This window comes from Rhyacophila brunnea, unplaced genomic scaffold, assembly GCF_057557595.1.
Source record: "Rhyacophila brunnea isolate RB1 unplaced genomic scaffold, BYU_Rbru_1.0 scaffold_20, whole genome shotgun sequence".
Lineage (NCBI taxonomy): Eukaryota > Metazoa > Arthropoda > Insecta > Trichoptera > Rhyacophilidae > Rhyacophila > Rhyacophila brunnea.
This window is the reverse complement of record NW_028232860.1, coordinates 32,432,607-32,446,524: the sequence shown is the minus strand read 5'-3', so window position 1 is coordinate 32,446,524 and position 13,918 is coordinate 32,432,607. Positions and strand designations below refer to the sequence as shown.

At 32.9% G+C, this 13,918-nt stretch overlaps 1 protein-coding gene across 1 annotated transcript; it reads left to right on the top strand.

Moving 5' to 3' along the window:
• The first annotated feature begins 2,329 nt into the window (after positions 1 to 2,329).
• On the top strand, positions 2,330 to 13,600 carry LOC147071531 (cilia- and flagella-associated protein 36). Its single transcript, XM_085948314.1, has 6 exons — positions 2,330 to 2,556; positions 5,961 to 6,037; positions 7,382 to 7,585; positions 8,477 to 8,598; positions 11,201 to 11,468; positions 13,337 to 13,600. The coding sequence occupies exons 1-6, from the start codon at positions 2,448 to 2,450 to the stop codon at positions 13,598 to 13,600; spliced, it is 1,044 nt and encodes a 347-aa protein (XP_085804440.1). The 5' UTR covers positions 2,330 to 2,447.
• Positions 13,601 to 13,918: the final 318 nt, after the last annotated feature.

Sequence of the window (13,918 nt, the reverse complement as noted above, 5' to 3'; positions counted from 1 at the left end):
CACAGTTATCTAATTTTATGTGTATTTTATAAAAATAAATGTGTTAGATTTTTGTTTCATGGCCTTTTTAGCTCAGACGGTCAAATTAATTTTACCAGGAGACAGATAATTTTAGGGATTTTATGAACCGGAAGGGCGCTCCGGTGCGTTCCGATCCATTTCGAGCCCTGGCTACAACTGCCTATAAAACACGTACACTCTTCAGCATACTACTACTAGTAGTACATACATACATACTACAGAAGTATGAGCAAGCATGACAATCACATAGCTATTAATTGAGTTAGGATTTACGTGGTAGGATCTACTTCTACGGGAATTATTTCCAATCAATCAGTTATTTTCTCCTGTGATGATTTCGTAACCCCAAAAGCAAAAGGGCACAGGAAAAATGCATTTTTTATTCAAATTTTTTTTGAGTGAAAAAAAGTTGTATGGAGATTATTTCTTAATATTTTGAAATGAAATTCAGAGAACAGGTGACTTATTACTCTAAGATTGAAATGTAATTTTATTTTTAATATCTTGTCACAATGGCCACCTTTCTGCAAAAAAATCTTTTTTTTTGTACAAAGACCTTTTCACACACTTTAAAATAATTACACGTAGAGTAAAAACAAAACAATATTCGGTTCATGGATTGTATGCGTACGAATACGTGTACCGTTGTCAGCGCTATGGGCACATCAGATTAGTAGGGCTCGGACTACTCGGACATCTGCATGCACACTATCGACTAACCGAATCATTGTTTTATTTTTACTGTACCATTTTCTAAAATTATTTTTGTATCCACTGCACGTAAACTGGAAAAATCGTGTATATGTTACGTTTTTGTTATACGTTACTTGAAAATTAGTTTACAAATACACGAGTGCCCTTTATTTTCTTTCATAAATTGTGATTTCATGGATTTAGCTCTACAAATTACGAACAAAACTTCATTCGTAACTCAAAATGTCACAAGTGCCCTTTTGCTTTTGGGGCTACGATTTGTTAGTAGGACTGGGAAAACACGGCCTGCCAACTATTTCGATTGAACGATTTGATTACGTTCATTTAAGAACTGCGATCATGTCGTCGGTGTTTTGTAAAAAGGGCGAATTAACCAAAATGCTACTTTACAGGAGGAGGATTTTTAACTTTTGACATTTATTTGTTTTTTACCTGTAGGTGATTATAAATATCCAACAAGTTTATAATAAAGCTTAGAAAGAATACTGTCATTATAATAGGTACTATTATATAATATTTTAAAAGGCCTAATATGTCACATTTGCTTTTTATTTTGTAATTTTAATTAATTTAGTTTTAGTCGATTATCGTTTTTAAGTATTTTCCTATGGAGATAAAAATTCACCGTTTTTACAAAACAAAGCTAGTGGGGTACATATTGTATTTTCATTAAAATCTCGATTTCGCCAAAATGGTTGATTCGCCCTTTTTACAAAACACCGACGATGTGTTGGTGAAATTTATTGTTTTTGTGTTAAATATAAAGTCAGTGGTAATTATTTTTAGTTATTTTAGTAGAACATAATTATTGTTAACTATGTTGTGTTTAAATTTCGTAGCCGTGCTGAGAAGCAAGATGATGGTATAACGTTTCATAGTTAAGTTGATAATAATAAAATCGAGGTTCTACTGTGCGTTATGCGCAAGAAACGGCTTCGTTTTGCTGAAAAATAGGCGCTCTGTATATATCATTACTCGGAGAAAATATCAATATATTTGAAAACTAGACTTCATTTAAGTACAGAATGTTTTTTTTTTTTTTTAAGAATTATTAATAACCATGTCCTTGCTTTTTCGTACAAGGTGGTTGTTAGTAATTTTGAACAATCACAAACACCCAGGCTTTGAGAAAAACACATACATGTTTTTGTCATGACCGGGAAACCCAGAACTCTCGGGTGGAAGGCCAGCGCCTTACCCACTGCACCACGAGAGCCGCCTGGTACAGAATGTTAAAATTTATGTAGAATTTACACTTATACTATTATTATGTGAATAAACATAGGCGGCCATCCAGGACTCCGTGTTCAATTGATGGTGATATCACAATCAATTATGTGATTCTCTCACAGCCTGTATGTTTCTGTGATTGTTTCACTACTACTACTACACTACTGTCATTGGGTTGTCATCACCAGTTGTACTGTTAAAAAAAACTTTAATGACAATTTAGTCAAGTCGTGCATTTGTATTCGCTCAATTCTCAGATCCTCAATTGATGTAACTTAATTTTTCTGAAGCATCGGGAAAAATATTATTTATATCTGGCAACCCTTTGTTTTCCATGGTAACAGTTTGTGTACGAATTATGAATGAGTATGCGATACACATTAAAAGTGCTATGTAAAATTTGCAGGGATTTTCTACACAAAGTCTATTAGATTTTTTACTTTTATAAATACAGTTGGCACAAAAAGACACCTCAAGATAAAATGGATAATCCGGAAGACAATGCATGGGTATTTGACTCGTTAGTTGGGTTTTTACACGGTCCTGTCTGGAATGCTCCTCTTCAAACATTTATTGAAGAAAAATCACTAAGTAAATAAAAGTTCAATAAATTAATTAATGACATTGAATTTTTTCAATAATATTACTATTTAAACACATAACTTCTCTTCTTCACTCAGAATGGTAATTATTATAACGATTGGAAGGCGATATTGATGTAAAGAAAAGATTTAGTGGTATTTTTGCATACTGAAATAATTAGATTTTCAATGTTCATGTACTTATTACTTTATTTTTCTTTCTTCTTTCGACCATGTCCGATCCTAATACGGTCATATGGGCCTCCACAGAGTGGAGGTGTGTATTAACAATTTTGTTTTTACGAGAAATGGATGTCAGCCACTTGCTCAACCTATTAGGTCCTCTGTCTCATACACAAATTGAAAAACAATATGTGTACTTGCCAGACGCAGGATTCGAACCTGGGACCCACAACACTATAGTCCGACGCTTAAGCCGCGCGGCCATCGTGGCGACTAGGTACATAGTTAATTTCATGTGGTGAATACAAATTAGTGATAGGTACTTATAATAAATACTAAATCTTAATCGGAATTGTGACAATAAATTCAAATTGATCTAATTCACATCTCATAATATTTTAGATAAAAAGCATTTTCAATTTAGTGATATTTTTTTACTAATCGACGCTATAGGATTGGTTTGTCGAATATCCGTTTTTGTCGAAATCGACCTTTTAATGCAGAATAATTTTTTGTATCGAAATGGACCAGAACCATTCTTTTCTTTAAATTGCTTTGTAATGAATACAGCATTCATATGCTGTAAAAACAACAATTTAAATACCTCCATGTATTTAAATATAGGATAAGGTAATTTGTTTTTCATCTACTGAACATTTTACATTTGAGTCGTATAGTATCAAAAGTAGAACTGTCGCAAATATATCGAAATTTAACTAAGAATACCAAATTATTCTTCTGACCATAATGTACGACTGACTAACAATATAATATTTGAATTAAAATCATATCTGTGTAGTATAAAATTGTGATGGAAATAGGGCTTGGTATCAGAATTAGAACTGTTCAATACTTTGGTAACAAAAGTAGAACTGTTGAATTTGAATTGAACTTCTAATTTCTAAATGTAGAAACATATTTCATGCTATTATAACACTAAAAACCCCAACAAAACGTTTTTCGTCATTTTCTCGAAATGATGAATAACGCACAGATCTACTTTTGATACTATATGACTCATTTGGTCTATTCGACAAACCAATCCTACAGCGACGTAATGGTAAAAAAATATAATACCTTTATCAGCAAATATTTTGGTTTATATTTAAAATAGTTCAAAAATATAACAGGTTTTTAATATGGACTTAGGCATATTTGAAACAAAAGATGTGAACCAGTAATGTATGAAACAAATAGTATATTATTATCTAGATTTAAAGGCGCGTGATCCACACTATGACTTGGCGTTTGTTTTGCACACAATATAATATTCCACAATATAATCAATTGCTACAAAATTTTTTAAAACAATAATTGAAAGTACCTAAGTAGACTTAGGCGAAAGTGACGTTCATTGACACTTAATTATAATGTTACCATGGTAGTTTGATATGGCTGAGAGGCTGATAATTAAAAGTATCTGAGTATGCAATAATTGTAAAATTTAGTTTACCTACTGTTATTATTTGAGACTTTCGTGGTTGTTTGCTATCGTGATAGATTTTTAGAATGCCACCAAGTGTTCTTCGTCCCTTTTTCTCCAACATTTCAAGCTCGTTGCAGACGACATTCTCAAGATAAAAATGATTATTGTTAGTTGTATGCATGCAAACACCGTCCGTGTCAAAAGTGTTCCGAACAGGGATCTGTTTAATTGAAAGCAAACGTTGCTCAGAGTGCAGTTCAAAATATTATCAATTGAGAATGGCCTCTGCAACGAGCCTGAAATGTCAACGAAAGAAGAACACGCGGCAACTACACAAAATCTTAAACTGAACGGTCATCAAATATTCAGAGGTTTTTAAAAACGAAGGTAATTTTGCGTATTAAATACAAAAAAACAAAAGACATTAGTAAACAAAATCACAGATTGTCTCACTCAACGTCAAACGAAGTAGATATATTCCGCGATCTTGCTGTTACGGCTAGAAGTGCGAATTTATTATTGCAATTTTCCGTGAGTTGACAGGCAGCCAATAATTGGGCGTATTTCTCCAAACAAGATCCACCCACACGAGTAACATTCTGAGAAAATTCAATATTTGAGAGAAGATTGATTTAAAAAAATGCGTGTGATTTGATATGTCTGATCGGATATTTTGATAAAATTAAACAATCACATCATTTTAAATCAATCATAACTCGAACATTGAATTTTCTCAGACATCTGTTACATTTGTGGGTTGGATCTTGCGAAGTCTTCATTGAGCCTTTTTTAAAGAGGCACCTAGCGGAAAAATACGAAGCTTGCAATTTGAGACATTTTTTTGATAATTTACAATTTCAACTGTAATAATGTATAGATATGTATTTAAAAACATTAAAAATAAAATAATTTTTTATTTTAAGTCAAAGACAAACTTACAATTGTAAAAAATGTAATAAAATGTGAATTTGTACTATCGGTCCGCACCCTATTATTACATATATTTTATGGTCATATTTATTATTAAAATTTAGTTTATTAAGTTTTCTAAGCATCACCTAAGCGATTTTTGACAAATTCATAGTTTTAATATTTTTTATATCTATTTTAAAAAACATCGATTTTTATAAAAAATATAAATGTGTATAACTTGAAATCCTTTTTATTTATATCAAATCAATTATTTTTATAAATATAAATAAAATATTTATATTAATATAAATAAAAAGGATTTCAAGTTATACACATTTATATTTTTTATAAAAATCGATGTTTTTTAAAATAGATATAAAAAATATTAAAACTATGAATTTGTCAAAAATCGCTTAGGTGATGCTTAGAAAACTTAATAAACTAAATTTTAATAATAAATATGACCATAAAATACATGTAATAATAGGGTGCGGATCGATAGAACGAATTCACATTTTATTACATTTTTTACAATTGTAAGTTTGTCTTTGACTTAAAATAAAAAATATTTTTATTTTTAATGTTTTCAGATACATATTTATTCATTAATACAGTTGAAATTGTAAATTATCAAAAAAATGTCTCAAATTGCAAGCTTCGTATTTTTCCGCTAGGTGCCTCTTTAAAAAAGGCTCAGTGAAGACTTCGCCTTAAGTCATTCAAGAGATAATCAAAACTTTCACAAATGCCACTGAATAATGAATAAGATATCCCCCAATTTCAAAAGTGAAGGAGGGAATTATAGAAATCAAAATAAAACCAAATGACGATCTAAAGCAAGCCTTCCATTGGTCAATAAGATTAGAGTTACCATTGTTAATTGATTTTTTCAGCATTTGAACCAACTGAGATTGGGCAAATCCCTGATAAAGAAGAGTATGGGGCGATACATAATGAATACAAGAATTTAGTGAGTATATTTTTAAAATATAACATTTTTCGAAGTAGTGCACACAAGGCATTATATTTTACAGTTATTTATAAACAATGTAAGAATTAAATTCTGATTCTGTAAGTATTTTTCCATTGTAATTATATTAAAAAATATCAAATCTCTGTTTGTTCGTTAAATAAAATTAATCCGGAGGTTGATTTCAAAGCCATCATTTTTTATATTTCATGACTAACTCTTGATTTTTATATTAATTTTAATAAGATAAAGGACAATATTTTACTCACTATTTGATTTTTTTAATTCTGTGCAAAAAGAAAATATTCTATGTATTTTCAGTCCTAAATTGAAATTGCTTGATGGTTTTTGTAATTATCTCAAAATGGCTGAATAAGGAGGTTACCGATTTTGAATTTAACAGCGTCATAATAATCTTTAGCCTTATTTTATATACCTAATGGTTTCTCATTAAGAATTTACAGTTAACAATTTTAAAGTGTTAATGTGTGGGTACTTTTATCTTATTATAATAATAAATTTAGGTAGGTAGATAGGTATTTGTTAAATAATTTCACTAGGTACAACGACTTAACTGCAACATCTCCTTATCAAACCTAATAAAAATATATGTATGTTATTCGTAATTTATTTCTCGAATATCTTATGTAAATTATTTGTGGAAATGCAATCGACGTGCGATTTGGCAAATTTCTATTTTAGCGAGAGTCCATCGGAGCACGTGCTTTGGAGAAATACTCATGGAACCTATCTCAAGCAGTGAACCCAGCTTGAAGTGAGGTGCTAGCAATCTGTCAGTATGGTCGTCCCGCAATCACGTTTTATCTGTGCACCACGGCAACTATTGTGAAATCCCGGTCGTGCACATACTTATAACAATTTAAAATTTATACTCATATTATTTTTAGTTGTGTTTTAGTATTTGTTGACCCGTTAGCTTCTGTTTTTTGTTATGTCATGAAAAGGTCACAAAGAAAAAACGCGTAATACCTAAGTCTATTTAAATATAAAAGTGTTCGCACTTTTAGACTGTAAGTATATTTTAGTGTTTATTATGGTAAATACTTTTGCCATAATTATGCCTAAATTTCCATGCTTTGCGCCATCAGTCACAAGACTTTTCTGAGACATAAAATGATAGCATTATGTGTATATCACATACAACATAATATTATTATTAATTGATTGAGAAATACTCATATAGATTTATTCAACTATTCGGTACATGATGTGAACCCCCTAATTTCAAGACTCACGAGCTGCCACTGCTTAAAATGGAACCTGCAATGGTTTTGAATCCTTAGGGCGAAGACACTTATTACTTTTGAAATTCAAACAAATCAGGTAGACTTAATGCTGGGCTCGTACATGGAAGACATCGGAATAACACCGGAGCAGTTTGAAGGCGCTTGCGAGATGTCCAAGAATAACGAGGGCGGGCTGCCGCTACATTTCCACCAGCGACTCTTCGAACAGATCTGGGCGGCCAATGACTACGCAGTCTTCACTAGAATGATGACGCAGAGGAATGTAGAGCTACAGCTGCAGGTACTTTATATTCTTACAATAATTGATATCACTGACTCCCTCTGATGTGACATTTCTGTCAAAATACATCAGCGCATCTATTCTATACACAAGACCATGGCCCCCACAAGGGGGGGGGGGCTGACAGGGCTCTAGTCAAGGGACCCGGGCTCAGGAAGGGCCCGGCGTGACGAGTCGACCAGATAAGTGAGATAAACACAGATCACAAATTTGCTCTAATAGTAAAAAAAGTTGTCTGCGGCGCTATTTTCCTTCAATTATATTAACACAATCACTGCTAACCTTTTCATTACCACATTTAAATAACACTTTAACTATATCTAATGGCCAACGACTCCAAACGCGCCAGTCACGGTGTTAGCACTAAATTAGTTAATAATTAAAATATTCGGTTGTACCTACGATGCAATTTTTAACCGTGTGCCGATACTTGACAACTCCATAATTCAAAAATGTGGGGGCTGTCAAAATGATGTGGGGGCCATGCACAAGACTGCTATCGAGGGTAATTTTTAAAATGTTTGTATCGAAGTTTTATAATTGTTACAATAAGTTAGCCGTCTAAATAGTCAAAACTGTTTAACTCGCTCTAAAATTTAACACACCCAAGTGAGGTGCTGTTAAAACATAGTACAATACTTCGATACAAAACTACCCTCGATAGCAGTCTTGTGTATGTGTTACACCGAATGTGCGAAATTGACTATTACATGAAATGGGCAAAATTTTGGCTAATTCATGTAATAGTCAAGCCTGTTGCCTTATTCATGAATTAGGTAATTTTTCTGCTGAGTACATGAATTCAAAGGCAGCATTTTTCGTCTGTTTCATGTTTATGCATAAATGCATATTATGATGTTTAAATGATTCTCTGATTCTGTATTGTTTCAGGCTTTGGAGTTGATAGAGCAACGTAGCGGATCGTTACCGAGGTCTTTCCAGCCGGGAGAAGAAGAAGATCGCCACAATGAGGCTGATGAGAGGGAAGCCATAATAATGGAACAAGTCAAAAAGTAATGATTGATGACTAGGGCCCGGATTTATATGCTAGTGCATGTTTTGTTAGGGTGTATGCACAGCTATGGGAATTGCACAGAAATCCGTTTCGAAAGACGCAGAATCCAAGAATAAAATTTTATTGTGCATATAAATGCATATTTGAGACGTTAGAGCATATTTGAGAAATTAGTGCATATTTCATTAATAATTGCATATTTTAGGGCTTTTGCATTTATAATTTTATCGAAACATAACTAAAATCAGGTAGATGCATTTGCATTTTTAATGGCATCCCCGAGCATTTCATTAATTTATCAGAAAAAGTGAAGTCAACCCGGGTACCTTTATTTAAATTTTGCGCTATCACCTCTGTGGACGTTGAGAGATCATTTTCCGCATATAAACCAAAATACTGACAGATATGCGGAAAATTTAATGCCAGAGAATATTGAAAAACACATTGTAACTTATCTTTTCGGACAAAAAAACAGCAAATAGTATTTAGGAATAGTTAAGTGTGTCGTTTTTGTTTTTTCAGTTGTGTTTAGTTTCCATAGTTTACATTTACATTTTGCATTTCTTGTTCAATTATTTGTAGATAGGTAAGTACCTACTTGTAAACAAACTATTTTGAAATTTGTAATTGATTAACTTTATATTGATTATTTGTGTTTTTTTGTTATTGTATTATATTGCTTCAAATTATTAATTTGTTATTCGAATTTTTGTCGGTAATATTGGGTGAAGTGAGTATTTACAATATTTTTCCATAAAAATGTCAATTTTTAACTGCATATTTCAATGATTTTAAGTGCATATTGTCGGTGTTTTGTAAAAAGGGCGAATCAACCATTTTGGCGAAATCGAGATTTTAATGAAAATACAATATGTACCCCACTAGCTTTGTTGTGTAAAAACGGCGAATTTTTATCTTCACAGGAAAGTACTTAAAAACGATAATCGACTAAAATTAAATTAATTAAAATTACGAAATAAAAAGCAAATGTGACATATTGGGCCTTTTAAAATATTATATAATAATACCTATTATAATAACAGTATTCTTTCTAAGCTTTATTATAAACTTGTTAGATATTTATAATCATCTACAGGTAAAAAACAAATAAATGTTAAAAGTTAAAAATCCTCTTCCTGTAAAGTAGCATTTTGGTTAATTCGCCCTTTTTACAAAACACCGACGATTTATGTGCATGCATATAATCATGTTTTTTGTTGCATATAAATCCGCTCCGTATTGATGACATTTTTATACATTTTCTTGATTTTTGTCAACACAGATTTCATTAGGAGGTAGGTATGTTATTATATCAGGCATAAAATACCCTTGTTGTACAGTTGACCCTTTCCTATGCAACTACTGTTTTCTTACTGAATTATAATACCTTTAAGAATATTTATGGTAATGGAGGAATATTTAGAAATTTTCAGATTTGTGCGGGTGTGGGGGGTCACAAGGAATGATTTAATCATTTTGTCATGCCACCACGCTATATCTTCACTATAAATATCTTTGCACAATAGTGGACGGTTTTCATTTCGAATTCGAACGACATTATATTGTTGTATGCAGGGCTTTTTTTTTAAAACAAAGGTACCGGAACTCACTTCTTGCCAAACTTCTTACCTACTAAAGAAAGTTATATTCAAATATCATTTAAAGCAACTTTTACTATGCCACGAAGCGCATAAAAAATTAAACAAACAATTACAAATAAACAACTAAAGCTGTCAAAAATTAAATTGTAAAAACATCATATTATATTTGAATAAAAGTATATAGTGATTTCATGGCCCCTACATCCTGAAGCGGGCCCCCTACCTATTACTAAGGTGAATCTCTATACATAGTAGTGTTTTTCAAATCGTGTTCGATGTAAAATTAAGGGTATTCAGTGTATCAACAAACAAAAACCAAAAATTGCAATTACACAACCACATATTTTGAAATGTTAATACGCTTGAAGGAAATTAGCGTTGCAGGCGATTTTTTTTATGATTAAATAAAATTTGTGATGTGTGTTTATCTCACTTATCTGGTCGATACTCCAGTCTAGAGCCCTGTTAGCCCTTCCTTTTTGGGGCCATAGTGATTTCCAAAGTTCCGTCCAATTCTCGTCTGTCAAATTGTCTCGATTCCTCTTCTTAATGTTAGAGTCTATGGTCGAATGTCTTCCACTGAGTAACCACTGATCAACGTATTTTGAAGGGTTCAAAAGAGTCAAAGGTAGTTCGACGAGTTTGATGAACAAAAGTGCCGAAACTGTTTTGGTCATTGGGGTAATAGGTATTCGTTTGTGAAAATTCCCATTCAAATTCACTTGATGAAATGGTAATAGAATTCAATGCATATATCAAACGTGATAGTTTTTCAGGATATGTCTTTTCATTTGAGATGATTCAGGAAAATTAACTTGTACTATGTAACCGCGAACATTGTTTCGTTTAATTGCTTTTGAAACATTAAAAATACCGTGAAAAAATGTGCCGGAACACCATTCGAAATTGAGTTTCTCGTTTCTCCTTTTCCGCCAATAGTTTTCAATTTCAGTTTATGGTTAAATTATATTGCTTCCCAAATAAATCTTGACTTTGTAGGTTAAGTTTGGAAGAGTCGCAGAAAAGTCAGTCAGAGGAAGAAACTACACTATTGGAAACGGTGGCAGCCGTTGAGGAAATCTACAAAGAGAAGAAATCTCTTCAAAGCGCGTTGGACAATTTTCAAAAACATGTTCAAACTACGGAATCCAAATTACCACCAGTGAATTTTAGTGCGGAGTTCATTAAAGAGGAGAAACAAGAGGAAAGAATGATTGCTGAAGATCAATCGCAAGGGGTTTCCATGCAAAAAAAGCCACAGAAAGAGGTTAGTATTATTAATAAGTAACGATAGATCTATCATGGTTGCGAATATATGTGAAGTGAATTGATCTTAGTGGTGACTTGCAGAACTAACTTTTAACATGATCTTACTCCCTACTTCATTTATCGTTTGTCAATTTATGGCTACGGCCGTATGTTGTAGCTTAACCACTGGGAAATGCCAATAGAAATGGCATATTTCAAAAAAATACTACCTTATTCTTAGTTCAATAATTATTATAAAACAATCATTATTCGTAGGATGTTTATCACATTTGAATGGTCAAAGACATAGCTTATAATCAGTATCTTTAGAATTATCTTCAAATGTGTTAATCGTGCCCATTTTTTGTAAATATTTCATTATTATAATGTTAACATTAATTTTACTAATGGTTTTGTAAATGCGTTTAAAAATTAATAAACCTAAAAAATCTTAACACCACTGCACATGGATGTACTGAAATATAACTATATTCTAAAACATGAGATCCGAGAGGTTTAAAAGAATACTATTTTATCTAATAAAAATACTTTATGCAGTCATCAAATGTTTAAAATTAATATAAAAAATAATAAGGCTTCAAAATTATATAAATAGATTATCTACAACGTTTAAGGAATGCTCAGGTTAATGGTTTTAAAATACCATTAAAGCTCCATTTTGACCTACGTTGAGCATGTGAGCCGTTAAGGGTTCGTCTTGTGATTTTAACAAAGTCTGAATATCATTTGCATCAACACCTTCGATGCCTCCAGATATGGCTATAAGACTAATCTCTTTGATGATATTTTGAATATTATTTTCATAATTTTATTGCAGTGAACTTCAACAATTTCACTGAAAAACCTTATCCAAACACCCTTCATACACGACTAGGTGACTTCATTCCACGCTTCGTCAATGTAACTGATAGCTTTCATAATATTAAATTGTTTCCACCAAACCCGCATGGCATCTCTATCACCTCCATCAGTTTCTTCAATGAGTTCAGAGAAGAAGAGTTAGACGATCCTTATAATATGCAAGGTTATCCAACTCTTGGTATGAATTTGTTCATTGTCATTTTTTACCTTTCAAATATTAGTTGAAAGTCTACCACAACAAAATTAATCGTCTCTCCACTGCACAACGCATAATAATCGTGCAATCATACTATGAAAATGGCAAATCTTCGACGGCTGTAGAATTTGGTAGAAATCATCGCACAACTGAAGGCTGTATTTGCAAGCTGATTGTAAAAGATACTGGTAGTATTTTGGATCGTCTGACACCTGTACATTTTCATGCAGTCCGTTCATGCGTAAACATTGCTGTTATACGCAAAAGTGTGGCCAGAGAGTCAGAAATATCGATTCAGCAAAGATCACAACAACTTGGTCTCACACCAATACCCGTATGAGGTCCAGCTTACACAAGAACTAAAGCCAACGGACCGCGGGCAGTGGGTATGATGGTTTAATAATTTATTATCTCAAGATTCTTCATTCTTTCCGATTAAAACAGTGTCCAGTAGAATTGAAGGAAAGTTTTACAGAATAGTTCAATTAACAAGTAATTCATAATCCATTTAAAAAAAATCTATTGTATCAGAACCTTTAGTAAGATATAATTTTATTTATTTGGATGCCCCCGCTGTGATCAAGAAGTGTTCGCTTATGAAGTGGTGGGTCATGGATTCGAATCTTGTTGAGCTACTGTTCAATGTGTGGATCCAGAGCATGTGCCCGATAGGTTGAACAAGTGGCTAATGTCAGTTCTCATACAAAAAATCTGTTCAAAAACGTTTTCGGCAGGCTGTGTAGACACGTATATGTTTGTAGAACCGATGAAAAACTATATATATGTATATTAATATTAATCTGTCTCAGGATATTCAACATCGGCAAGAGTATCTGAGGGAGCAGCGCAACAAACTGCTGGCTCTTAAAAAGCAAATTCGAGAACAGCAGCTGGAAGAATCAGCGGGAGGCGCCGCGACCGTGGAAGCTCCCAGCCGGCCGAGATCCGCCCGCGCTGCCAGGATGCTGCTCTCAGGGGAGGCGGCGGACGCCTCTGCGCAGCACGATACTTCCTTGCAACTACGCAAGGCTTTGGCGGAGAGGCTGCGGAGTGAAGTCGTCGACAAGCTCTAGACATTATTATTATCAAGACATGATTTTAATTATTCAAATTCAAACCCGCATCTATTATACACTGCAGCCATTCTCAAACGCGTGTCGCCGTGAGTTACTGTTACTACGTGTATCACGAAATATTTGTTGAAACTCACCAATTTTATAATTACAATTTAGTATATTTTTATTGTTATCTTTGTAGTGCTGCTAATTAGCATTGGTGTATTGCAATGGCGAAGATTATATCTGTGGTATGTCACTATTAGAAAAGGAGTTGATAGCTCCCGCGCTAACGAATAGGGTTACATGTAAATTGTACGTAATATACAGTTCCCT

Bases quoted from the DNA above. Each gene is read 5' to 3' on its own strand.
- LOC147071531 (XM_085948314.1), top strand. From the start codon at position 2,448: ATGGATAATCCGGAAGACAATGCATGGGTATTTGACTCGTTAGTTGGG. The intron at 7,586-8,476 runs GTACTTTATATT...GTATTGTTTCAG, and splicing joins ATGTAGAGCTACAGCTGCAG to GCTTTGGAGTTGATAGAGCA. The intron at 11,469-13,336 runs GTTAGTATTATT...AATCTGTCTCAG, and splicing joins AAAAAAAGCCACAGAAAGAG to GATATTCAACATCGGCAAGA.